Source organism: Dysidea avara, chromosome 12 (genome assembly GCF_963678975.1).
Source record: "Dysidea avara chromosome 12, odDysAvar1.4, whole genome shotgun sequence".
Classification (NCBI taxonomy): Eukaryota; Metazoa; Porifera; class Demospongiae; order Dictyoceratida; family Dysideidae; genus Dysidea; species Dysidea avara.
Window position 1 is genome coordinate 23,591,520 of NC_089283.1, and position 26,071 is coordinate 23,617,590.

The following is a 26,071-nucleotide window of genomic DNA, read 5'->3' on the forward strand; positions in this document are numbered from 1 at the left end:
TTCAATTTTGCAATTGAAGGAAGTAGATTGAATGTTGTAGCTGATGACAACAATGAAGTTCTTGTGTTACTGGTGCACGCTGGAAGCAGAACATGACAAGTACATATCTCTTTTCATTCAGAGGTTGTAAAAAATTTGAAGATTTGGAAAAATGATGACGTTATTGGGCACATATGTAGGTCCTCTTTTCACATGCCTGGGTGGCTGTGATACAATGTCCGCAACATTGTAAAGTTGGCCTAATCAGCAATCAAATGATGTGCAAACAATTGAAAAGTTAATGATGGATTATATAATGCAACAATTGCACATGTTGAAAAAGTTGGAGTTTGATGGAAATCAGTCTGATTTATTGAGGAGTCTCAGGAATACAAAACAAAGTACATGGAAATGGTGGCATCAGAAAGTTATTACACATGCGAGCTGTGAAAGTGTGCTAATCCTTGCAGTTGGATGGAGCTTTCAGGATCAATGGTTTTAGCTGATGCAAGAAGTTATTCATTGGAGGGAACTTAATATGGGGCTGGAAACTAGAAGGAGTAAGGCTGCAACCGATGATGATAGACATGGGACCAGTCCCATAGATCATATAATTAAGTTTGTACAATATAAATTCCAGCTTTCCACTGTAAATCCATGTGGTAGCAATATTATGCTCTTGTTGCAAACATGGATTATTAATGTGTTGCAAAATGTGGAGGAGAGAGTTGCAGAAGTGCTAAGGAAACTGTTTCTTGTGAAAAAATAATTTAAGGATAGCACATTTTTGTTGGTCACAAATGACCAGATTTGCAAAAATGGGTCTGCAAATACATACGATTGAGAAACCACAACTTAGTGTTCAAGTTGAATATCAATCTGAAATTTTCTCCACCTAATAAGTGATGCTGGTGCTCACTACTGATCAAATTGCAAGTCAATACCATTTTCCAATCTGAAGTTACGAGTTGTCAAAGTTGGTAAATTGGATATGCGTGGAAGATCCACTTTCCTGAATCTAGTCATATATGCTAAATACTAAATCGGCCATAAAAAATTTTCCCCGAGGTGGATTTTAGAGGATTTTGAATATGTTATTCTATCAAAAATTTGCTTTCTAATGATACCAAATTCAGCTTTCTTCGAATTTTTTCCGGGTTCACCCCTTTTTTCAGTTATATCTACCAGACTATTAGTATAGTGTTTCACAAGTCACAGTTCATTTTTCCATTAATGGCCTTTGCAGATGGTTGTGAAGTCTTATGAAAATCTTAAACACTAGCAACATGATAATTTTTTTTGAGGTGCTTAGTATGCACAAAGGTGCTGGGTTACAGTTTCACACCAGCTGATTTGATTTTGGGTTTACAAAAAATGGTAGCAATTAATATGTTGTCATGACTGATTTTGGTCTGACAATGGTTTAGTATAGAAGTATAGTTGAACTCCTCCACATAGGGAAAGTGGGGAGGGAATTTGTCTCAAATGCCCCTCTAGATTCGCCATTGCACACATACAGTATGTACACACACTCACATTTGTTATTCTGTAGGCTTTCTAGCTCTTCTCCAATATTATTCATCCTTCATCCAAAAACTCTTCTCAACTTCACTCTCAAACTTTTTAACACACAACTCTTGTGTCAGCTTTGTCCTAATAGTATTCAATAGTGTAGGGACTGTACTTCCATTAGTGTTCACTAACCTTATCTAAGTCATTATTCTCTTTGTTAACTTCTACCATCTTCTTGGTCAACTCATTGTAGTGATAGTATAACAGTTCAACTTCATTCTGCACTTCTTCAACACTGCCAGCTCAACTATAGCAGTATTAACTTAACACACACTCATCAACACTGCCACTACAAATAACAACATCACATACTTTATACTTCACTTAAAAATTAACATCTTATACTATCGCCATAGCTGCATACACACATCATTCTCCAACTGTGTGTTCTTTTCACATTCAACATGTCAACTATTTGTTGTTCTGCACTGTCATCACCTAAACTCTTCTTCTAAACTCTTCAAATTTCACTCTCAAACTTTTAACACACAACTCTGTGTCAGCTTTGTCCTAATAGTATTCAATAGTGTAGGGACTGTACTTCCATTAGTGTTCACTAACCTTATCTAAGTCATTATTCTCTTTGTTAACTTCTACTGTCATCTAGCTTGTTCACCTCAATGCAGTCAACACTGCCAGCTCAACTAGCAACTAGCATAACACACAGTCATCAACACTGCCACTACAAAATTAAACATTACATGTACTCCACACTTCATGATCACTTAAACATCTTACTATCACTATAGCTGTCTATACACACATCACAATTAACTCTACTTTCTTATTCTCCAACTGTTTGTTAATGTCTCATTTGACAAGTGTTGTAACTCAACCATTTGTTGTTCTGCCACTGTCATCACCTAAACAATTAGAATACAATAAATCACCTTTACAAGCAGACCAGTTACTCACTCACCATAAAAGACCAGTATTTCTGATGTCTGTATCATCTAAACATTACAATAAACTGTTGGTTGCAGGGGCGGATCCAGGGGGGGGGGGGGGGGGGGGGCTTTGGGGGCTGAAGCCCCCCCTTCATACTTGATCAATATGCTGAGTATTATAATGAAATTTTGTCTTAGCATAATTATATGATCACTAATAATACAAATACTCATAAAACCACCTTATAAACATCTTTCCAAGGTATTATCAGTGGATTTATGCTAAAGTTTATGCAACAAGGACCCGGATCAGCATTGGAGGTGTACAAGATCGAAATACTCTAATAGAGCAGTCAGCTAACTACTCTAATAGAACATTCACTGGAAACATGTAGTTGGTTCTGTTATGGAATTTTTCCAAATCTGCCTGCACCTATACATACAATGAAGTGCATTGGTCTGTTTAAAGGGCTTCATTCATCTACTTGTGTAGTTAATATGTATGGCAATACTTAATTCAGGTACACAATTTCCATTGAAAATGCTCTCAGATTCAATCTTGTATTGTTCAAATTTCAAAATTTTCTACTTTCAACATTATTATTCTAATGTGCACCTATTCTTGGTTGTCTGTACCTACCCAAACTTTTCCATTAACAAAATGCTTCAGAGAGCCATACCTATAATCTAAAGGCAGTATATACAGGCAAAAAATATTAGGGATTTTATGTGGAAATGTCTCCAAATTGCAGTATTTTAGCATCTATATATATTTCAAAATTTTCCTGGGGGGGGGGGGCATGCCTCTAGTTCCAGCATGCTTTGCACACCTCTACCCAAGAGATTAGTACCTTGAGTTAGCCCCCCCCCCCCTTTTATAATCCTAGATCCGCCCCTGGTTTGTATTACCACTATACTACCCAGTTGTAAGTGTTTACTTCAAATAAACCACTTTAGTGAAAAATAACAAATCTACAACAACAAATAACACACTTCCTACTACAACCTAAAACACTAGTCACTACAAAACTACTAAAATACTACTAGTGTAAATTGTTACTAAAACACTACTATCCTGTTACCACCAAAACTTCCATCAGCTATTACAATTTGTCCATCATCCATCATCACTACTCCACAAGGATTACTAAACCTTTTCTTGCCTTGATAGGTACCTTCAATGGCTGATATAAACTTCCCATCTTCTTCAAACACCAACACACAGTGAGTATTTTGTGAGCTGACTAACAAGTGTCCATCTGGTGTATAGTGTATCCCAATTGGACTTTGTAACTTGAAGGGGACATCAGTGAAGTCTCCAATCACTTTAAGGAACTGTCCTTTTAGGGTGAACGCCTGGACTCTGTTATTGCCACCATTTGTAATGAACAACTGATCTTCACTATTGTTCAATGCCAGGTCAACAGGTCCATTGAAGGTACCAGGTTCTGTGCCACGTTGTCCAAAACAGTAAGAGAATTGTTCATTTTGAAATACTTTAATTCTATTGTTGCCATTATCACACACAAACAACAGTTCTGACTGAGACAACACTAGACCACGAGGATTCTGGAACTGACTGTTAGCTGTACCTTTACTGCCAAACTGGGAAATAAAATTTCCATTTAATTTAAACTTCCGAATACAATGCAAGTCACTATCCGCAATATATAAATATCCCTTCTTGTCTACTGCTATTCCACTGATCCACTGAAACTTTCCATTTCCACTACCTGCTCCACCAATAACATGAGAGTATTGGAAGTGTTTATCAAATACTACTAACTGTTTGGTGGAATTGTCACGAACAATAAGTTCATTGTTAGGTCCTTTAGCCAACAGATAAGGCCATTCTAACTTCCTGTTAGTTAGTCCATATTTGTCAATGATCTTCACTTCCTGCTTCAACTTATTGTAGTCACGAATGTTTGTCAACACTTTGATTTCTTCATGGTTCACTTCTAATCCTCTCCAGTAAACTGATAATGAATGACCTTCCTTTCTTTTAGGATTATACCATATATGGTACTGTCCTCTTGACTCTTCTTCAATATGTGTATTCTGTAAAAACTCCCTCTCCTTGTTGCAACGGATTTCTAGATCATTTGATTGGTTCACTACAGGAGACCCAAAAATGTCTTTCAGTGTAACCGTCACTTTAACTGGATCACTAATTACTACTGGACCACTCACAGTACAATCAGGTAAATGTGGAAGACAAGACACGTCACAAACTGAATCATTAACAAACTCAACTGGGTGATGACAAATAACAATCATGTCACTTGGTTTACACTCTGGATCAAGGCTAAAATGTTCCACTTGTTTTGTTACTTCATCAACTCTATTCTCAATCCATTTGTTGTATGTAAGTAATTGTCGTGTTCTGTTAACTGTTACTAGTCTCTCAGTGAATTCATCACAGCTCACCAATTGGCTTTCCAAAAATTTTGCACTTTCTTTTTGTACAGTGAGTGTCTTTTTAAATGAAGTCTTGATGGTGTTCACCTTTCCAACTGTTTCTTCTTCTTGTTGCTGCAACAACTTGTACACTTCACCATATGCAGCTCGTATCTTATCAATATTTGCTTCACTCTCAATGTCAACTTGTTTTTCACAATGTTCAATTTTCTTTACTCCATTTCTTACTCGTTCTAACAACTGTTTCAGTGGAGCAGTGACTTGTTTCATCTTCTCTCTTTGTTCATCCACCACTTCATCAACAAAGTCAAAATCATGATCTCGATGACCACGAGGATGATCCTTCAAGGTGCAGTCTCGACATATTAAACTACTACAAGTCTTACAGTACAGGTCTAGTGTTTGTTTGGTGTGGGACTTGCATAATTCTGCCTTTTCTGGTGTGGCTACAGCTTGTTTGGGATTTTGTAGAAATTCACTGATGGGTACAGTTTTGTGAGATTTGAAATCTTTCCATTTTCTGTGAAGTTCGTTACAGTCTCGACATAGCGCTTCTTCACAATGTAGACACCACGTAATGGATGGCGCGTCTTCTTCACATTTTCCACATTTCATGGTCACTGAAATTTGTTCGGATTCTTTTCGTTTTCCATAAATTTCCACTAAACGATTAATTGTAAAATTAGTGGGAATGGATGCTATCCCATCTTGTGGAAGTGGTGCACGACATAACGGACAACATACAATCACCGCCATTTTCTTATTGGACTCTATACTCCTCTCTATACATTGCTTACAGAAAGTGTGCAAACACGGGATGGTCTTCGGATCAGTAAAAAGATCTCCACAGATGGAACAAGTTATTTCTTCTTCGATCTGTCGCCATTCCTTCTCTACACCGCCGCCACTCGCCATTATCTTCACGTGATGAATAAAGCAAGAACTAATAGGGGGCGTGGCTGTACCGAAAAAATAGTAGTAGTCTCTGTTTATCCGTACAATTAGACTAGGCGCCACAATCGACAATGCAGCTGGTGAGTGACCCTCGATCGATTGTCATCGTGAATTTCTCCAGGACGTAACGTCATTGTTGCAGCGGACGACATACTTAGACATGATGGTTTGCGAGTAAGGGAAGTTTGTGCATAGACATACTAACTCTCCAGGGGGGATTTATTGAGGGATTAGTATATGTATGCATTGCTATGGTTCATGGTATCTGTGTAGTGTAATTTACAGTTGTTAAGTGACGTGTTACTCCTAGTGTAAGCCCTAGTGGTCTCCGTCGGCCTCCCCCTCCGAACAAGGAGTTTAAAGTTACTAGTGTCGCCACTGGAGCAGTTCAGAAGTGTCAAGTTTCCCCAAACAAGGTGAGACCATATCAGTGTTGTCCCAGTCATGCACATTACCGTCGGCTACTACAGTAGGGTATGGATAGTACCACTCCAATAAATTCTCTGTTTCCTGTCCACCGCCTGCATCTGGTTCTTTTATTCTGTATTCTGGTTATTCTTGCATACTGACAGGCTCAGTAAAAGCCAGTGTCAGTTCACGTGTCAATAGTGCTATCAAGTTGGCACAACCTTCAACTTAAGAGGGAAGGTACAAGCTTTTATGTATGCTTTTATCAGCTTTTTTATGGTTATGCCTTGAAAAGCTGCCAATCTTATGAAATAATGGAATGGACTGCATATTTGGAGTAGTCTAAGGTGTGATTTGACAACTTGATGAGGTAATAGTTTCACTACTGCGGCACTAACATTACAAATTATCATCATTAGACATGGATAGGGAAATAGGTTGGTGTAGTATCTGGGATTTGATTTTCAATTAGACTCCTATATTTGGCATTGCTGATCTCCCATATAGGAGTATGAGAACATACAACTACATACAAATACAAAGCACTGACTAAATACTAGAAAAGTAATACATATAATAACAAAAGATGCAGTAATACATTTTAATTAGTGAGCAGCTACCTGGTCTCTGCACAGTGGATGAGCAGAAAGTTAGTAATTGTCGAAAACTTTGGTACATGTAGTCATGTAGTCACTAGCCTCGCCCATTGGCAAAATGAATTAAAACTGACAGTATCAGCCTCTTTAGAAATAGGTAATGAGACCAGTAATCCCAGAGACTGTAGTCACATTTTAGAACTATTAAATCAGGATACCTCCTGAATGTGGTCAATTTCAAGTGGTCATCTCCAGTGTAGGAGTCTTACACTAACAATGAAGTGATTATACTAAAAGTAATACCATAAATCAGGAAAGTATTAACATTGAAAATATTCGTTGTTAAAATATTTAATGTAACATATTTGATTGATGACAATATTACGGCACATTTTTGCTCTAGTAATATCCTAGTGATGCCTGTTTATGTACTTGACTGTAATGTCTACTAAAGTCCCACACTGTCATTTTATAACTGAATTTAGAGACCAAATTGTTTACCACATCAGATGGTTTTTTTTTTGTTTTTTTTTTTGCCAGTTTGATGGTACATTATTATATCGGTTATTTGAATATCAGCTGAAAGTCATAATGGTGGACTTCTGTTTATTTCAGAAGGGATTTACAAGTCATGATCACTTTACATAAGCCACACACATGACTTGTAAAACCGCAGGAATGTCACATGACTTCCTGTCTATCCAAAATTTATAGCCTTGTGGTTTCTAGTGAATTTTTGCTGTTCTGTGTGTTGTACAGACTTTCATAGTCATTAAGAACTCTGTGTGAGCAGGTCCCTGGAAGAAGGTGTAGAGTACCCAGTCCTTATGAAGTCATTACTACAGAATCACAAGTCCATGAAGCATAATATTAATTTGGTATGGCACAAAGACAAACACTACAAACAATTCGACAGGCCAACAAACAAACAAACACAATGTTAAGCAACAATTTTTTTGATAAGTGTTTTCAACTTCAGCAACCCAAAAGGATAGAAATTAATGTGATTTCCCATGCTGTATTTGAGGAATAGGATATATTCTTTAGTTTTCTGTGTAAAAGAGGTTTTAGTGTCCAGTTTCTCAATGGTTTCTATACATTTTTATTAGAGATGTACCGATTCAACATTTCTGAACTATTTCAATCCGATCAACACATTTATTACCGATATACTGATATTGTACCGATCTGACATCAACTATATTATCATGTTGTTCATGTATGGTCTATTATAATTTTTAGGCTTGACCTGCTACAGGTAGCTCATAGGATTTTACTCAGTGTCTCAAACTCTTATTAGGAAATTGTAAGCTGCCAAAGTATTGTTACAAGAGTCAGTACCAATTGTGGCCTCAATTACACAACACAGACAATAAGACACCCACAAAAATATGCAATCTCCTACCAAGACTGGAATATGTGTTTGAATTGCTTGTAAGCTGATGCAGCACAGTGTCCAAGTGTCTTACTTCATTTAGTGTTGGTAGGCTCAAGTTTCACTGTGTAAATAGTACAGTAAACCCATGTGTTGTTGTATGGCTTCTTGTGACTTAGGCAACAGAGAATATATGTATTCCCCTGACACAAAGAAGAGAAATGATAGAGTAAGCTAAGTATGTTTGAACACATGGAGTTAGACTTAGTTGTCAGAAAGATTGGAATCAAATCAGTGTTTATACACAAAAATTCGGTACTTCCGAGTTTGCTCAAATTGTCCGGATCAGCTGCTGATCTGATAATAGATCGGTAGATCAGTACTTCTCTAATTGTTATAGTTAACCACAACATCCAGTATTGTATATAGCAAGTACTAGAGCAATTAAAATGCTTTTGCCTTAACTGAACTGGTCATTAAAGAATCCTGTTGTTCCATGCTATATGGTGACATCATTTTGACATGAAACTCTTGTCAAAATCTTGTATTAAAAGAGTACCACTTGCAGTTAAGACATGGTGGTTACTACTGATTGACCTTCCACCTATATAGTATGACAACTAGCATACTAGTATCTGTATGTACAGTAGTCAGAGTACAAGTGTGATGTTACTTCTCTGTAGTCAAAGTGAGTGTAATGTGGCATTGTCTTGTTGGCCATTGAATATGAAACAGGGAAGGGTTTCAATGCAAACACTTATGAGATTACTCCACTACTGTCGGACAATAGAGTGGATGTATTATTACAGAATTGAAACTGAAAGACTGAAATTATTATATATTTGAGTTAATGGTACTTCGCTAAAGTCTTCTGGATTCTAAAGTTTCCAAAAACTATGGAGAAATCTTTCTTGCCTTGTGGATTTAACAATCACTGAAATTTTCACTGGCCTGGGTTATTTGAGCTGCTTTACAAGAAAACTGTACCTCACCCTCTGTACTGTATACTATGGTCACCAAGCAAGTGGTTGGGTCACTTAGTACATAATTGACACGTTTGGGACTTGTTGGCTGGTGACCTCATTACAGCAGTTCTCAGTACAGCATAGTACCTCCCAAATGAGACAATACGCAACAAATATTCTGTAGTTTCACACATTGAGAAGTTTCCCAAAACTGTACAACTGTTAATCTATTATCAAGAGTTATAACTGTTGAGCCACTAATGCCATCAATTTATCTCTGTTAGTTTCCACCCAGATATTCTAGTTAAAATATACACTGCTAGGATCCTCGGTATCTGAACACTAGAAGTGACTGTTCTATTAGAGTGTTTTATCAACATGGGTTTACTGAAGATGGTGTACGTTCTATTAGAGCAATTAGCAGTATTCTGTGACATTAAAACTTTCAATCTATTAGTTGTAGCAATGAAAACATTAGAAAGTTCTAGAAGATTATATAAATTGAGATAAAGTGGGGGTGATATCAAAGCCTAAATAATTCAGTTGAAAAGGTGGCACAACTTGGTGGTATTTATGGTTGGTATGAAAAAATATGGTGGCTGCAGTGGTCTTAACAATAATTTTGGAACACAAAACATACACATACACACAGAGTACATATGTACGCATGCCATACAAGCACAATATTAAGCCACTTAGGAACCTTACAAAAACACAAAACACCCTCAAACTATAGTACCAAGACCATATAATAAAGTTTTATAGCACACAATACATTATGGTGTTTGGCCAAATTACACACATTGCATCACTGATGAAGTCAAATAATACAGTTTTGTTTTGGCCTTATTTTTATTTCTATATATGGTAGACGGTGATACTTGCCGTTGGCTTTCAGTGCATACATATACAAGTAGTTGCTGTTGGGATACATTTGAGCACATCGGTTATACCACCATCCACCACCATTACCACTGGAAATATCTGTTGCACAGTTCTGATTATAACGGTCGTTGTCCCTGTCCCTTGTTGTAAACTGCATCTGATTCAGGCGGTCTACTGAACGTTTTGCTTCATAAAATAGATCATCTATCCCTCCCTCGTAACCTGATATGGTTAATGGGTACTGTTTGGTGCCTGGTCCTACTCTAAAGTTATTATATGACACATGATATTTTGTTTTGTTAGTGAATGTAAAATCAAATCGAAGTTCCCACTGTCCTTGATTGGTGAGGCAATGGATGGCACGCAGGCCATACCAAAATTCTCCATTCAGGCTTCCAAATCCATCTTCATAGTCAACCCAGTTTCTGTCAAAGTCAACACTTCCATCTTGTCTTCTCTGAATAACTAACCATCCTCCACCAGCAGTGACAGCATCGCAATATCCTTCAGCTACCAGTTCGCAATCTCCACAGAAGTTTGTAATGTTGTACACACGAGATTTGCCAAGTGAGTTGGAGAACTTGAAATGATTTCCTTTAATTTCACAACAACTTCCATTAACAGAAGTGACAATGGGACAACCATCAACTACAATCATCCCCATTAGAAGGACGGCTATGATCATGGTAGTGGCCATTGAAATGTTGCCTTCTCTGAAGAAAATCTTGCTTGCTTGATATTTGAAATTCAGTTCAATGCCCATGTCATGCCCAATCGGTGCTTTTATTCTACTCTGAAAGTGTTGAGTCAGGTTTACAAATCTATGCTCAGCATGTGAACAAACCAAAAAATGTGCCATTTTGGCATGTACAGCTGTAAATCATAGCAAATATTATATTGTTCCAGTGTTTGGCACACAGTATAACGTGTTATAGATGTACTCTACTGTACAGTGTTTACACAGAAGGTTATATACTTAGGTTGCTATTGATGCCACAGTATGGTAGTACATACTAGGGATCATCGAGGTTTGGGTTTTTCTGGCCAAAAATATCACACAAAAGCTAGTTTCACAATAATATTAGGTGCCTTGGCAGTATTGGTTAGGTATAACACCAGGTTCTCATTCAAGCAGATGGGTAGGCTGCTTCCCACATTTTTTTTGGTTTAAGTTCACTCTCTGTCAAGCCAAAATGTACCTTTAGTTTGGCCCTAAATGCTGCCATAGATTATATTGCTACAAAAAATGAAATGTTCACTGCATGCCTGCCTTGCCTGCCTGCCTTCAGACAAGTGTAACTCAATGACAGCTAAGGCTACAGGCTTGATGTTTTCACTGTTTGACATTGTTTCAACCCAATAGGTGCCTTTTGGCCTACCATAGTATGCACAATGTCATGCATCATGGACTTACCTTTGTCCTCTTTTGTGTCCCATTTGTTTTGCTGACAGCCCATGGTGTCAATTCATGTTAGCACGATAGCTTCCCTATGTTTGTAAATGAGAATCATCCATATTTTCTGTGGAGACTGGATTGATCGCAGAGGAGCTTCTCCTACTGTTCTTTGTTTGTAATGCTGTGAAACGGCTGAAAGCAAAGCATAATGGCCACCTCACATTTGAGTCAGTAGTAGCATAGATAATAGAGTAAAGGGATAGGAAACGCAATAACGTGACGTCACAAAATACGTACATTTCTATTGGAATTCCGTGTAGTACGTCACGAACATACTCGTTACGCTTGCTGCGCTTGTATCAAAGAGAAACAAATTGTTGTAACGACAGAATTTTGTAACCAACGACTGTGAAACTTCGCTACAGTGAACTCAAGTAAGTAATCGAGGGAAATAGGATGGTACCAACCCTCAAGGAAGTTATACGCAAAAGTAAAGGAGATTGAAAGTGAAAAAAACGGCCCAAAAATTACTTTAAACCACTTTACTTTCTTCGTAAATATATTCTATCCTTTTAACTGTGATAAACCTATTCCTTACCATTTAACAGAGGGAACCAGAGGAAATATCGGAGCAAAACAGGAACTGTTGGTTGAAGAAACGACTAAGTATCTTCCATTTTTAACCAAAAGTTTTAACCACCTTGCAGTACAACGCAACGGTAAAAGACTGTGTTGGTGACACGCCTAGCTTACCACAAGATTCGAAAGTGGAACCGGCTATAAAAGAAGCGGTATGGACGAGGCATGAAGGTACGATGAGCGAAAGTGTGACAGCGTGTAACAATCACGGTTAATGCGATACGCTTTGTTACAAAATCTACGGTCTGAATTCTCTCGCCAAAATCTCTCACATAGGCCTAAATACTTACTGTAGTCTGTTGGATTACTATTTACGCTGCTTAGAACACTAATTCTCACAAAACTGTCTTGTCCTTTCAAGTCACGCGTAACGGAAATCAAACCGGAAATCGCTTGCGTTTCCTATCCCTTTACTCTATTATCTATGGTAGTAGGTAGTTGGGGGCACATTTTCAGTCAAAAACACCGTCTCTGACATCATCCTTTCAGTATGTGCAGACCTAACAATGTTACAAAATCAAGTTTAAAAAATAAAAATAAAACGAGGAAAAATTAAGAATTAAGTTCGATTAGAGATCATAGAAAAAAGTAGAGAAACAAGGGAAGTTGCCTACATGGACATTAAATCCCTAATTCAGTTGAATCAGCTAGAGATTAAATGTCCATTAGTATATATCTGATGACCTCCTTTGTTTCCCTATGATTCCTAATTGAACTTAAAATTCTTAACTATTCAGAGTCTTTATAACTAGCAATTTTCCAATTTTCTGAATGTCACAGAAAATCAAAATTTTGACACATTCATATCTCACAGTGTATAACATAAAGTAGCAACAGTTAGCATCAAATGTGGCCAAGCTTGTGAAAATAGGGCATGTGGGCACATGTAATTTATGACTCATAACATTTCATGTCATTAATACACTCATTATCCCATTTGCAATAATATTTTTTTATCAAATTTAATTAAGCACTTAGTATAAGTGGCCAATTATCAACCAGTACGTATGTATTATCAACTTATGCAATATCAATAGTTATCAACAATGCATTTCCAGAATTATTATGATTGTTCCCATAATCTGTAATAGTGTGATGAAGGGCTCTGGTGGCCATTGTAATCTTTAGTAGTCTCTGTGTTTATAGCGATTTTTAACTGAAACCTGGTGTTAGAACTTTGTTTTTCACAGGGTGCAGACACAGCAAGGAAGGGACTGTTGCTAACTGACCAGAACAGATGACAGCTGTTCACACTTGACACTACCAATTGATACACAAGGAGTGAGGCATTATTTGTTGTACTGTATTAGTTACCAGAAAGGCTGACAACCATCCTTCGCATACGTTGTGGAGAGTTATAGGCAAAACCATTAGATATTGAATCTAACATAAGTTTTGTTAAACTGAGAATTGGTTCCCATTACACTTGTCTACAGCGACAATTATTATTCAGTCATAATTGTGCCAAGTGTTTGCTTCTTCATGCCAGCTTATGCTTGTTATAATGGTGCATATGATCAAGTAAATTTCCTATAAAGAGTATTTGTGGTAATAAACTGGTGGGTTAGTAGCTGCTGAATAACGTCATTATAAATGCATGTAGACTAGCGCAGAGTTTTGTCATAGCCAGTAGTAGCAATGTGGTTGCACAATTGCAAAATTAATGTAAAGCTGGTCAATAAGAAATGCTGGTGGTCAATAGACAGTTATTTCAGTGTAACATGCAGAGCTTATCAGTGGAATGGACCACATCTAGTTTACATGAAGAGACGAAAAGAGCAATGAAAACTGTAAGTTATTGGGACATATCAACAATGAGTTTTGATGTGAAGGACCAAACGCAATCAATAATTGGCCAATTGTGCTAAGTAGTCTTGCAATACAAGTTACAGAATGTAGATGTCTACTGCCTAGTATGAGTGTAGTTTGCATTCACATGGGTGTTTGTGTTTATAAGATAATTAAGAAGTATAATAATCATACAGTAGGGTGGTACTGTATATTGGGGATCACAGAGGTTTGGCATTTATAGCACTTCAATATTATTAGTGCTTTACAGTGACCAGCACTGAAGGTCTGACAGCATATCACCCAATAACCAGCCTCACTTTTACCTAATAAGCCTTTCCATAATGACGTCAGAAGAAAAAATGGCGTCCTCTATTTGGGGGACTCTAATGTTTTCAAGTACAGGCGATATTGGGTGACAAATGAGGATCGATCGTTTGTGTGATCCAGGGAGAAGATATCGAGCTAAAACTAACAGGTATGGGTATAACTCAGCGGAATAAAATCGTTTACGTGGGTTTTGAAATTTTTGGTTGGTTTTGAAGGTTGAGTAGAAATAACATTCCTTTACAACGTTGTAACCATACCTGGTAACTTCGCTTCAATATCATCCTTTATTAACTACGAAATGGTTCATGAAAAACTTGTCGTCATGGGACGCAATACTCGAAAATATAAGAGTACCCCAAATAGAAAACTGATGTGACGTCATTATGGAATAGGCTTATGACAGCTTGGTGGCATTGGTTAAGTATAAGCCCAAAAATGGCTTCAGATGGATGACCCCCAAACCCTTCCAAAATTAACTGAATTTTCTAATAAATGACTGCCTGCCTGACTGATGTCTCCAGCCAAGCATAACTCAGCAATGGACAACGCTGCAGGCTTGATTTTTTCACTGTTCTGTGCCAGTTCGTCACAAGATGTGTCTTTTCACCGATTGTAATACGTACAATGCACACATCATGAACTTCCTCTTGTTCTCCTTTGTGTCCCAGTTCTTTGTTGCTTGACAGCGCAAGGATGTCGATATGTGATAGAGCGATACAGCTTCCCTGTGGCTGTGTTGACTAGATATCATCAGGAACTTATAAGTGCTGAAGACGCAAGCTCCTGATAATTAAACTCCTGATATCATGCTTATCATCGGTATTTTCCGTCACTATTTTCTAGTTTTACAGTTTTTGTTTTCTTTGATTCCTAACCCAACTTAAATTTTTCCTTCTCCTTTTTGAAATAATTATGACTAAGTGCATACCACATCAAAAGAAAAAATGGTATGCCATACAATTAATTTTGTGCCTGAATGTGTGCCCCAATACTCAATTACTGAAAAGTAGAGTGACTATTATGCTCCATTTTCAGCTGTGGTCTGCCCGTTTCACAGTGTTATGAATGAAGAAGTGTCTGCAATCAATTCAGTCGCTACAGAAAATACAAGCAATAAGCAATAGTAAGCATGATGACCAGCCACAAGGAAGCTGTATCATGCTACTGCAATTTGAAATCTTGTGTTGTCAGCAAAATGAAATGATATTTTGGCCAGAAAGCCCAAACTTACAAGATTCCTACTATATTATACCATATGATATAATGACTCATGCAAAAAAGCATTTAAAAAGGATTCAGGTAGTGTACTTAGTAATAACAATATTCTAAAGTGCAAAATTTACAATGTAGGGGTGCACTGGAATTAGCTCACCTTGTGAAACAGCGTGTGAAGTGTGCTGATTTGGTATACTTTAATTTAATATATGCTAATGTATACAATAAAAATTGCTGCTTCATCAGTGACTAATGCTGCTTCTATCAGAGACAGCATAATCCAGCCATTTCTTGATGATGTACTTAATTCGGGACAAACAAATGTAATAAATTTAACAGATTCATGCTTAGTAGTGACCCACCACTGTTACTTCAATTATTGTATCATAGTAATTAGTAATGTTTAAGGCAGGAAAATTCACTTGATTTTGTTTCCTGGTTCGGGCACAGTGAATATTTAGAGCAGAGTTAAGAAAGCAAATTAAGTGATGGATGGAACTATATCACAATGTCTGGGTTGTAAGAGGTAATTGGTAAACTCATTGGTGTTGTTTGGGAGTGCATAGAAATTTGGTAAATGTTTGTATACTACAATTTGTTGTGGGGCTGACGATAGTAGGTTAGATCGAAGGTGATAACAAGAGTAATAACTTGTGACAATCTCTTCTCGCTACTGAAGGCATAACTATATAGTACACACGTGAGATAATTACAAGAAACGGAAGAATACTAAGGCCTAACCTAGAGTACAAAGTACAGTGTTATACAAAGTGTATGCATGTTCAAGTTCAGTTCCCAACACAATTGGAGGATCAGCAAAGACCTCAGTAAAATTAGAGACCAAAATGGAAAGAACTTGAGTTTTGTCAAATTATAAATTGAGGTGTTGCACGTAAGTGTAGCAAAGTGATATACAATTTAATTATTGTAGGGACCCCCAAAATAATGCATGCCCCCCAAAATGTCATCTCTTACAAGAAATATCTAAGTACCCAGTATAGTCTTAGTGCATCTAATGTCAGATATAGTGTTAAATCTAAAGAAAAACCTCATACATGCACCAGTACTAAATTAAAAAATAAATGCCAAAAACCTGTCAGCATAAAGTGGGTAGGTTTAGTTGATTTCACTGTTAAAATTTAGGTGTCATGACAACTACTTTGGAGTGTTCGGTTGCATGTTTTTAAAAACAGCTCCCCATGGGTGTTAAAGAAATGTGTTGCCATAAACTTACCAGTGTTGTAGTGATACATTTAGAGTGTTTCCATAGCCACACTGAAAAATAACAATATTCAATATGTTAAATATCAAATGTGGGGTCTGTACCTTTTGGCATGTTCGCCCTCATGTTTAAAACAACTCCTTGAAGTGCTAAAGTAGGTGCTAGCTAAGGTGTATAATGCATGTATTTGGCAGCGTATAACTTGATTTGTGAAAAATAATGGTTCCGGTTTGAAATTTGGTCACACAATAGCCCTAGCAAAGCACCATTATTTGGTGCAATATGAAGGTGATAGGATGAACTCATGAGTAGTTATGATTAGTCTAACTTGGAAGCATGACTGCATGTTACAGGGGATCAAGTCACCGCCGGGTCAGGGATTTTTTTTCTGCATTCTTCAGCGTTTCAGTTACGTGTTTCAGACTCCCTGTATTGACAGGCTTTAGCCTTCTCTCAGGTCCCTAGTGGGATAGCACTTAATACATTTAATAATTTGGAAAGGCTATAAGACCCCTTTTCACAGATTCAATCACAAATATAGTTGTTTTCGTAGCACCTAAATTAGATAGCATCTGTGCAACTGTAACCCTTTTAGTGGTGCTGATAGCAACAAGTGTTGCAACAGCAACTTATCCCAAGAGGTGCAATCATAGTGCCCATTATATAAAGCATCACTGAAATAAAAAGATGTTGCAACATCATTTTGGGGTGTTACGAGTTAGGTAGCACCCTATAGGTACAGCCGTAACCCTTTATGCTTTCAAGGAGTGCTGTTACAGCATCCCATTGCTTTTTTAAGTACACTTGAATTTTAACAGTGTTATAATCAACCAGTATTGGTTTGTAATGGATGAAAGAGTGTGGAGGATCTTAGCAACATATGAAGAGGCCAGTGGCAAAAGAGCCATTTGAAGTTTAGGTGACTACATAGTGAGCAATAAACAGAATTTTGGGACATAATTGAATTATTAATTGTAATATTTGCTCAAAAATAATTTGAGACTGCCTTTAGTTTCTGTTGTTTACTTAGTGACAACATTACTCACATGGTTAAAATAGGTCATTGTAATTTTAAGAAAACAGAAAATCTAAAACAGGTAATGTCCTTTTTTCCACTGACCCTTTAGGTATATTTTTTTGTCTGTAAAGAAAAAAATTTGCAAACTGAAGTACCAGTTGTAAAACTTTTATGAAATTTGTTACACCCCTAATCCTGTGTGTGGTCCCAACACTTGTCACTAGTGTACACACATTAGTGACCAGGTGTGTAATAACCAGTCTTATCAGCTATGACAGGAGACTTGATTTTCACCATAGACATGTAGCCACATTAATGTACTATTTAATTTCACTGTCAAAGTTAAGTTGTCTGCTTTTACAGGTTGCTGATCCCAGTTGCTGTGGTGAACCATACAAGTATTCTAAGGACTTGATGAAGACTGTGGTTATATGGGTCTTCATGAAGGACACTTGACTGTTAGCTACCTGATCACATTACAGTGGATGACTGGAAAGTTAGTAATTGTAGAATGTGTGAAAATTTGGTACATGTCTAGGAATTTGCATTAACTTTGCATGTGTAAAGGATGCCAAAATAGCTAGAGCATCAGAAGTAGAAGCCCTGGAAGTAGTGCTAGCGAGCTAGCTAATTGTAGTTTTATGTGAGGTTTGTGACCAGCCGAAAATAATGTATTGTGCCACCAGGGTTAAAGTTTACATTTGTAATGTAGAAGAAGAGGAATCGAGAAGGGCATGCAAGAAGAAGGGACAAACAGAAACTAATTCCAGAACAAGCAGAATTAAGAAGAGCTGTGAGTCTAACAACCGCATTTTACAATGGTAAAGAACAGTTTACAATGCTCATCCCCAACTATACGCTTGAGGTAGTAGTGGTATTCAAATTACCAGTGCCACCAACACTGCACAGTTTACATGGTTTTATGTGACAACCAACAAAAATTTCATGCACGTAGCTATGGATTTGTTACAATGTGAAATGTGTCAAAAATAACTGGTAGGCTTACGTAACACATGTATAGCTAATCTTCAACCATGCCCTAATATAATTCTATGCCAACTCAACTCTGCTCAGGCTCACCCCGTGATGTCGTTAATATCCGTCTAGTAATTGTATTATCATCTCCTGACACTAAACTTGTTGTATTCTCACATGAAATACATTGTGTGGTTGTGTATGTATGTACATTTTATTAATGGTTTTTGTAGTGATTACAATAACAATGGTAACCTCATGCTACCATCTCTGTCAATGAAGTTCACTTGTATAGTATACAGCCACCTGAACTGGGGAACCACCAACTGGATAAACTACCAACCAAAAGTGTGTGTGTACATGCGTAGTGTGTGTGTTTGTGTGTCTGGTGTGCGTGTGAGCATGAGTGTGTTGTGCGTGTAGTGTAGTGTTGTATGTGTAGTGTAGTGTTGTGTGTGTGTTTGTGTACTGTGCAGCATATGCATGTAGAGTGGAGATAAGTGTACTTGTGTATGTACATGTATAGTGTATGTCTGTATACAGGTGTGTATGCATTTGTAAGACTTGTGTGTTTGATTGTGTGGTTTTTCCACTGTATACCTGGAGTTCATCATTTCCAATGAGTTTGAAGAGCCTGTTCTGAAGATGCTGTACCTCCATGTTGTGCTGGTGTTAAATATTTGTAAGGCTAAAAGTAGTAACAAAATCTTTGTATTCTAACATTTAATCCAATAGGTGGTGAGTGCCAACAGGTTGGTAGGATATCCAAACAATGGTCTGGTCTTGTTAAAGAGTATTTCACTGATGACTATGCTGATATACCAGATGTTACCCAGGGGTGCAAACTAAGCCTCTTATTTGGGAGGTAACTTGCTGTTCTGATACCCTATGTAATAAGGCCACTGTATAGTAAGGTCACAGTGCAATAAAGTCACTGTGTAATAGGGTCACCTGTCTAAGTCAGCCAACTTGTTAATCCCTAAATCTGTCATCTGTACATAAGTGACCTGTCTATTGTAGTCACCTGCTTAATAAGGTCACTGCAGAATAAGAGGGCCACCTAAATCTTCTGTTTCTAGGGCCTATATTTTCTATGCAAAATGTTTATGTTCACACATTACATGTAGAGATAACGTCATGAAGAGTTTGTAAATATTACCTTTTAAACTCATCACAAAGTAAGGGACACTCGATATCTCGCTATGTAGCTGGCTACTGACAGATGGTACTGCAATCATAGTGCAGCTTGACTTGCAAAATCACTCTTCAGCTAGCAAAATTTATTTTAATTCTAACCTTGTACTTGACTGAGTTTGTCCCGAGAAAAATAAGGTTTAGTTTGAAGTGGCCTAAACTTGAAAACCCCTTTAATGTGTCATTTGCGTACAAGTAATGTAGTCACTCTTAGCAAACAGATTAGAGTTGGTCTCACAAAAGCCACAGAAATGTCAGTAATTTCATCTACAATTTTAGAAATTAGTTCCCCGTATATCTGTAGCAGTATAGGTTTGGTTTTATGGTACTTAGTTAAATGTGTCAGTTCTCAATGCCCCACTCCATTGTGATTATGATGTCTTTAGCTGTTGCATTCATCAACAGATCGATAGTTACATTAACAGTGCCAGTATTGTGTACGAAAGAGTTTGCAGTGGATAGCTAGGTAGGTACCTGTTATAAAAGTAGGCCTGCTTCAGGGGCGGATCCAGGGGGTGGGCTTTGGGGGCTGAAGCCCCCCCCCCCCCCCCCTTCACTTTTAGGCTTTACTTGATCAATATGCTGAGTATTATAATGAAATTTTGTCTTAGCATAATTCAAGGCGTAATTATACGATCACTATTAATACAAATACTCATAAAACCACCTTATAAATATCTTTCTAAGGTATTATCAGCGGATTTATGCTGAAGTTTATTTATTTATTATTATTTTTTTTTTATTACCCGGCCCTAATGGCACTCCCTTCCACCCACACGTCTCTATGGAAAACAAGCTAGAAGAACAACATAAAAAGGGAAAAGAAAGAATTTACCTACAGAAAAGACACCTAAAAGAACCTACAGAAGCCCAGGGAATGTTAGTGAACTGGAAGATGCCCCTCTGCGACGGTGAGATCTACTGCCGGGGCACACCAGGACGCTTAGAGCGTGATCGAGAACCACGGATGCACATGATGGAGGAGCGAAGCAAGGAGAACCCCAAACTGCAACGGAGCCAGCCCATCACCACTGAATATGGGGAACTCCACTTCTCACTGAGTAATTGAGCCAAATGCTTATAGGTGGTAGTGGCTGCTTTCCCCATTCCACCGGAGGAGGAAAAAACTAATGGGGTAAAACTGCCATGCTCTACTTTGCGTATACGCTCCTCATAAGCCTGACGCTTCTCAGCCTCATGCCTACGAAAAGTGGCAGCCAAGGTGGTAGACCAATTGGAGGCTGCAAAAGAATTAGTTAATTCAGGTACACAATTTCCATTGAAAATGCTCTCAGATTCAATCTTGTATTGTTCAAATTTCAAAATTTTCCACTTTCAACATTATTATTCTAACACGCACATATTCAGTGTTGTGCAATTGTGAGAGGGTGCATCGTGTACTTGGTTGTCTGTACCTACCCAAACTTTTCCATTAACAAAATGCTTCAGAGAGCCATACCTATAATCTAAAAGCAGTATATAAAATATCTACAGGCAGAAAATATTATGAATTTTATGTGGAGATGTCTCCAAATTGCAGTATTTTAGCATCTATTTTTCAAAATTTTCCTGGGGGGCATGCCCCCGGACCGCCCTAGTTCCAGCATGCTTTGCACACCTCTACCCAAGAGATTAATACCTTGAGTTAGCTTCCCCCCCTTTTATAAATCCTAGATCCGCCCCTGTGCTTTTAGAAGCCTCATGCTTAGAGGAGAGCCTCTTAAATTTAATTGTGTAATGTCACATGCCTGGTATCTGGTTCTATTTTTAACATCACATATGACAGTAGCAAGATCTGTATGTGTATGTGTCTTCTATTTGAAGTATTGAGTCATGAAGTTAAAGATTTTACTGAACAGTGCTTTTGTTGACTGATATTCATGCATTGGTCCTTGAAACTACTCAGCACTACTTGATAAAGCTATTTATATGACTTGTGTTCATGGATGTGGTGGGTCAGCATTTTGACATACCAAAAAATAAATCAGATGACTGATTGACAAAAAAGAGTGCTAGTATGACTAGACACCTAAACATTACACAAACAGTCATACATGTAGTGGGAAATGAGGCTCAGTCAGTTTATTTCTAGAGGTGTACAGATAATTGGATCAGCTATTTGTTAATGGGTCCCTAGAAGAATGATAGAGTATCCAGTCCTCAGCCGGAGGGTGTCCCTTCAAGCAAAGAGCAAAAGAGTAGTAGCTCCTGCATCAAGATACTAGCCACAAATGCTCTGATAAAGCAGTCTGCTGCAGCTGAAATCTTTATACAATTTTATTTATTTATGAAGTCATTACTGGGAACAACAAGTTCATGAAACATAAGATTAATTTGGTTCAGGTTGTGTAGTGTTGGAGTTAACCATTATGAACGAGTCTGAAGAGCCTGTTCTGAAGATACTGTACATCCATGTTGTGCTGATGTTAAATATTTGTAAGGCCAAAGGCAGTAATGGAATTGTTCTATTCTGATGGGTGGTAATGGGAGCCAACAGGTTGGTAAGATCTCCAAACAATGGTCTGGTCTTGTTAAAGAGTATTTCACTGACAATAACAACTTTGTAATTCAGTGTAAGTGATACCTGTTAATGTGTATATCATATTCCACTTGCTCAGTCTTGTAAGGAAAAATGTTTCAACCTTTGATATGTCAGGTGTTACCCAGGGATACAAACTAAGCATTTTAGCTTAAATCATTCTCGCTATAGATACACAATCCAACCAAATTAGTATCAGTAATTTCAACTACAAATTGCACTCTGTATATACCACAGGAATGAAGTGTGTGTGTGGGTGTGGGTGTGCGTGTACGTCTGTGTGTTAGATGTTCTCACAAAGTTAGTTTCTCATTTATCTGCAGCACATAGTAACTGGGTTTGGTTTTTTGTCACTTATGTCAAGCAACATCTGTTCCCCCATTGTCTCTGTAATGTATTAAGTTGTGTATTCATCGAAGCAGGAATTGAAATAACAGTTCCAGTATTGTATACATAAAAGTTTGCAATGGATAAATACAGTAGCTGTTTATTAAAGTGGGCCTGTTGTATGTGAAACCTCATTCTTAAAGGACTGGCCTCAATAATGAGGTGGTCTTATTAATGACTACACCTTAGCTGTGTTTGGGACCTACTTGACGACATGGTCAGGTGGTCTTATTAATGAGGTTATGAAGTACACTTTAGCTATGTTTGGGACCTACTTGACATGGTCACTATAATGAGGTGGTCTTATTAATGAGGTCATGAAGTATACCTTGGCTATGTTTGGGACCTACTTAACGTGGTCACTATAATGAGGCGGTCTTATTAATGAGGTCATGGTAGCTACATTTGGGACCTACTTGACAAGATAGACAGTGTGTGTTATACATGTGTACATAGGTCATTCCCATGCAGAACTGAGGTAGTGTTCCCATCTTGTTTCTGTCTGAGGTTGCACAGCTGTTTCCATCACTCAGTGTAGTCCTACAGTATACCCTAATAGAACAGTCACTACATGTTAGAAGTGATATAACAAGTCACTGACATGTGCTAACACTACAGGACATGCCCTGGGGAGTGTGGTCCCACAAGTTTCCTTTCAGGTTGGGATACCTCCTACACCACACTTGAGCTAGTCATCTGTTGTGCACAACCTCAACAGTTGTCTTATTTTCAAATTGCAATTAATACTTGCATTATATCATATTCACTTCATTGGAGAATCACACAAACCTTGTTTACTGAGTACAACAACCATTGTAACAAAAGCAATTAAAATACTCTAATAGAACAGTCACCAAGGATAAAGGGTACAATATTTAACAAACTGATCAAAAATCTGAAAGAAATTTATAATGCAGAATATGTAACAAACTAATAGAACAGTAATCAAGAATAAATACTGTATGGCAAAAGAAAATATCAGAAAAGTTACACAAGACATGAGCTAGTGACTTCCATACCTACACCAAGGGTTGAAACTGTTGAGCCATCACTGCCAGTTATTCATCTCTTATGTAAAGTAGAATCTCAAATATTTGATTATTTAAACTCTTAGACGTGACTGTTCTATTAGAGTATTTTATCTTTTTATCAACAGATGTTTTATTAAATGAGTGTATGTTCTATTAGAGTCTATGAAAGTTTAAGGAAGTTCTAACATTATCACTACAGCCATTTCTTGGCTGTCACCTTTGGTATTGTATCTTGCAATATTTGAAGGCCATATATCCTTTCTCCAGCTCAGCTGTTTTGCTATACCATGATGGAGGTAGTGGTAATTACAGTGCAACTTAGCCACCTTTGGGCCAAGGGTCTTTATAGAGAGGTGACTGCCTAACATGTGTAATGTCACTGTGTGTGTAGTGTTAGTGTGTTTGGTTATGTAGTTGTACCTTTGTGTATATATCCAGAGTCAAGGCCCTGTGGTATTAAGACTTTATTCAGTATTTTAAAGGTGGCACCTCAGTGTGACTAAATATTGGTGCATTACAGATCCCTACATTTAGTCACCATCACCAACAAGTCTCAAGAGCCTGTTCTGAAGATCAAGGGTCCATGGTGCACCTCCCGATGTTGAGTTGATGTTGAATTTTCACTGATGCTGGCTACTTTGGAATTCAGTGTAAGTGATACCTGTCAACATTAATTTTCATTTCCACTAATGTTCCTAGTCAGCTATCCAAATATAGGAGAATAAACGTAGGGTGTGATCACACCTGTTCAGTAATTTAATTCTGTGGACATTTTATGCAATGCTGTCTCCTGTTATTGAGGTTCACTGTACAATAATAACACCTGTGTAATAAGGTCACTTGTCTAAACTGACCACTAAATTTTCATGACTTGTTTTGATAAGGTCGTAAATTGGCCTAAGGATAGATTGAATATATTGGCATGTTTTATACCATGTGTTACCTTCCAATATTGTTATCCATCCATAGTTCCAATGGACCTTGATGTGAAGATGAAGACTGTGATGATTGGAGCTTGTTCAATTCCTTATTGTAAGTGTTACATCATCTAGTGTTCTTACTACACACCAGTACTTGTGTTCTTTACAGGATTTCATGTTCTTTGAACGACAACAGAACAACTGAGAAGACTTTGTACCTGTACATTTTGTAACCTGATTATTATGTGTTGTAGAAAGTGTTAATCTATGTTAGGCTGTGTGTTGTTAATTATGTAACATGTTTCAAATATTATTTGTAGTTTTGATCACAACACAGTTTTATCATGCCACATATATAGTTGAGGGGGAAATTGCCACCATTCAAAAGTTTGAAGAGGGAACTTCTTCACGGATAGTTTATGTGTTTATAACACCCATATTGATTGAACTGTAAATTTTGATGAGGAAACTTTCATGGATAGTTGCCAATCCTTGAAAATCACAATAAACCCTCGAAAAAACCTGTTATACGGTAGGTTTATGAAGTTATGCTCATACGTTAAAGCAAGAACAAAGTTTCAGTGTGTTGTTATAGGAAGTTTAGGGTATACCCTACTAGCTATCACATAGCCTGAAATTATATTATGGTCCATTTTCCAACCATTTCTGGCCACTTTTAGAAAGTTTTTGTTGAGTGTGTATGACCACATAACGGCATTTGTGAGATTGTTTTCAAAACATAACTTCAGGCCCTGCTATCATGAGATTGTATGTGGAAGTAACAACTATTTGTAAGTCCAAATCTACACCCACTAGCTGTGTGGGACATGATGTGGACACAAGAAATATAGGGAATCATGTGATCAAAAATTAGCCTCTTTAAAGTGCCAAAACCCAGCAGGGACCTGCAGCTCTTCCAACTGATCATGAGTTATGTACTGTTTTGGTAGTGCTATCCCCTAACAACAATGACCTCTTGCAATGGCTAAACATTCACAACTAATCTATACTGCAGCTACTTATCATCACAGTGTAAATTAGCAGGTAATTAATGATGTACACAACATACATGTTGGGGTGGTACCAAACTAACCACTAACTTCCTGCTTTGTAATAACTTATTGCAATCACATGTACACTTGTAAAATGTTTTTACTCATAACAGTTATTATAAAGCAGAGTGTTAGTGGCTAGTTTACCACCCACTTGACTTTTGAGCACATACATAGATAAGTTTTACACCAGCAGGAGATGGCTATGCTATCTGGCTAACAATTCTACACACTAACTTTACCTTATTTTGCCAAGTCTGCAACCCTGGAATGACATCACATGATGTTATTGGCTTTGACTGGAATGTATAGACAAGTTACAA

At 37.5% G+C, this 26,071-nt stretch overlaps 2 protein-coding genes and 1 long non-coding RNA gene across 7 annotated transcripts; 1 reads left to right on the forward strand and 2 right to left on the reverse strand.

The window, feature by feature from the left end:
• Positions 1-1,515: 1,515 nt before the first annotated feature.
• On the reverse strand, positions 1,516-2,221 carry LOC136241810 (uncharacterized). The gene is made up of 4 exons (XR_010694418.1): positions 2,113-2,221; positions 1,864-2,061; positions 1,684-1,813; positions 1,516-1,632 (listed from the first exon to the last, which is right to left on the reverse strand). It is a non-coding gene; the product is annotated as an uncharacterized lncRNA (long non-coding RNA).
• A 1,276-nt stretch (positions 2,222-3,497) lies between these two features.
• Positions 3,498-5,774, reverse strand: LOC136239945 (E3 ubiquitin-protein ligase TRIM71-like). The gene has a single exon (XM_066030687.1). It carries the CDS (start codon positions 5,772-5,774, stop codon positions 3,498-3,500), a length of 2,277 nt encoding a protein of 758 aa, XP_065886759.1.
• Positions 5,775-5,835: 61 nt separating this feature from the next.
• LOC136241799 (uncharacterized) lies at positions 5,836-25,039 on the forward strand. Of its 5 annotated transcripts, none has more exons than XM_066033124.1 (11): positions 5,838-5,987; positions 6,124-6,229; positions 13,268-13,358; positions 18,014-18,146; positions 18,859-18,973; positions 19,232-19,307; positions 19,361-19,490; positions 21,679-22,392; positions 24,297-24,426; positions 24,746-24,808; positions 24,866-25,039. In XM_066033124.1, the coding sequence occupies exons 4-8, from the start codon at positions 18,082-18,084 to the stop codon at positions 21,692-21,694; spliced, it is 402 nt and encodes a 133-aa protein (XP_065889196.1). In that variant the 5' UTR covers positions 5,838-5,987; positions 6,124-6,229; positions 13,268-13,358; positions 18,014-18,081; the 3' UTR covers positions 21,695-22,392; positions 24,297-24,426; positions 24,746-24,808; positions 24,866-25,039. The 5 variants fall into 5 exon arrangements, with proteins under 5 accessions (XP_065889194.1, XP_065889196.1, XP_065889195.1 ...); XM_066033123.1 differs by lacking the exon at positions 21,679-22,392 and having other exon boundaries at positions 5,840-5,987; positions 18,859-18,875; positions 18,921-18,973; XM_066033125.1 differs by having other exon boundaries at positions 5,842-5,987; positions 21,644-22,392.
• Positions 25,040-26,071: the final 1,032 nt, after the last annotated feature.

Coding starts and splice junctions, on each gene's coding strand:
- LOC136241799 (XM_066033120.1), top strand. CDS start 18,082: ATGGGTCTTCATGAAGGACACTTGACTGTTAGCTACCTGATCACATTA. Junction 18,974..19,231: donor GGATAAACTACCAACCAAAA/GTGTGTGTGTAC, acceptor GTATACCTGGAG/TTCATCATTTCCAATGAGTT. Junction 19,491..24,296: donor CTAAGCCTCTTATTTGGGAG/GTAACTTGCTGT, acceptor GGTGCATTACAG/ATCCCTACATTTAGTCACCA.
- LOC136239945 (XM_066030687.1), bottom strand. CDS start 5,774: ATGGCGAGTGGCGGCGGTGTAGAGAAGGAATGGCGACAGATCGAAGAA.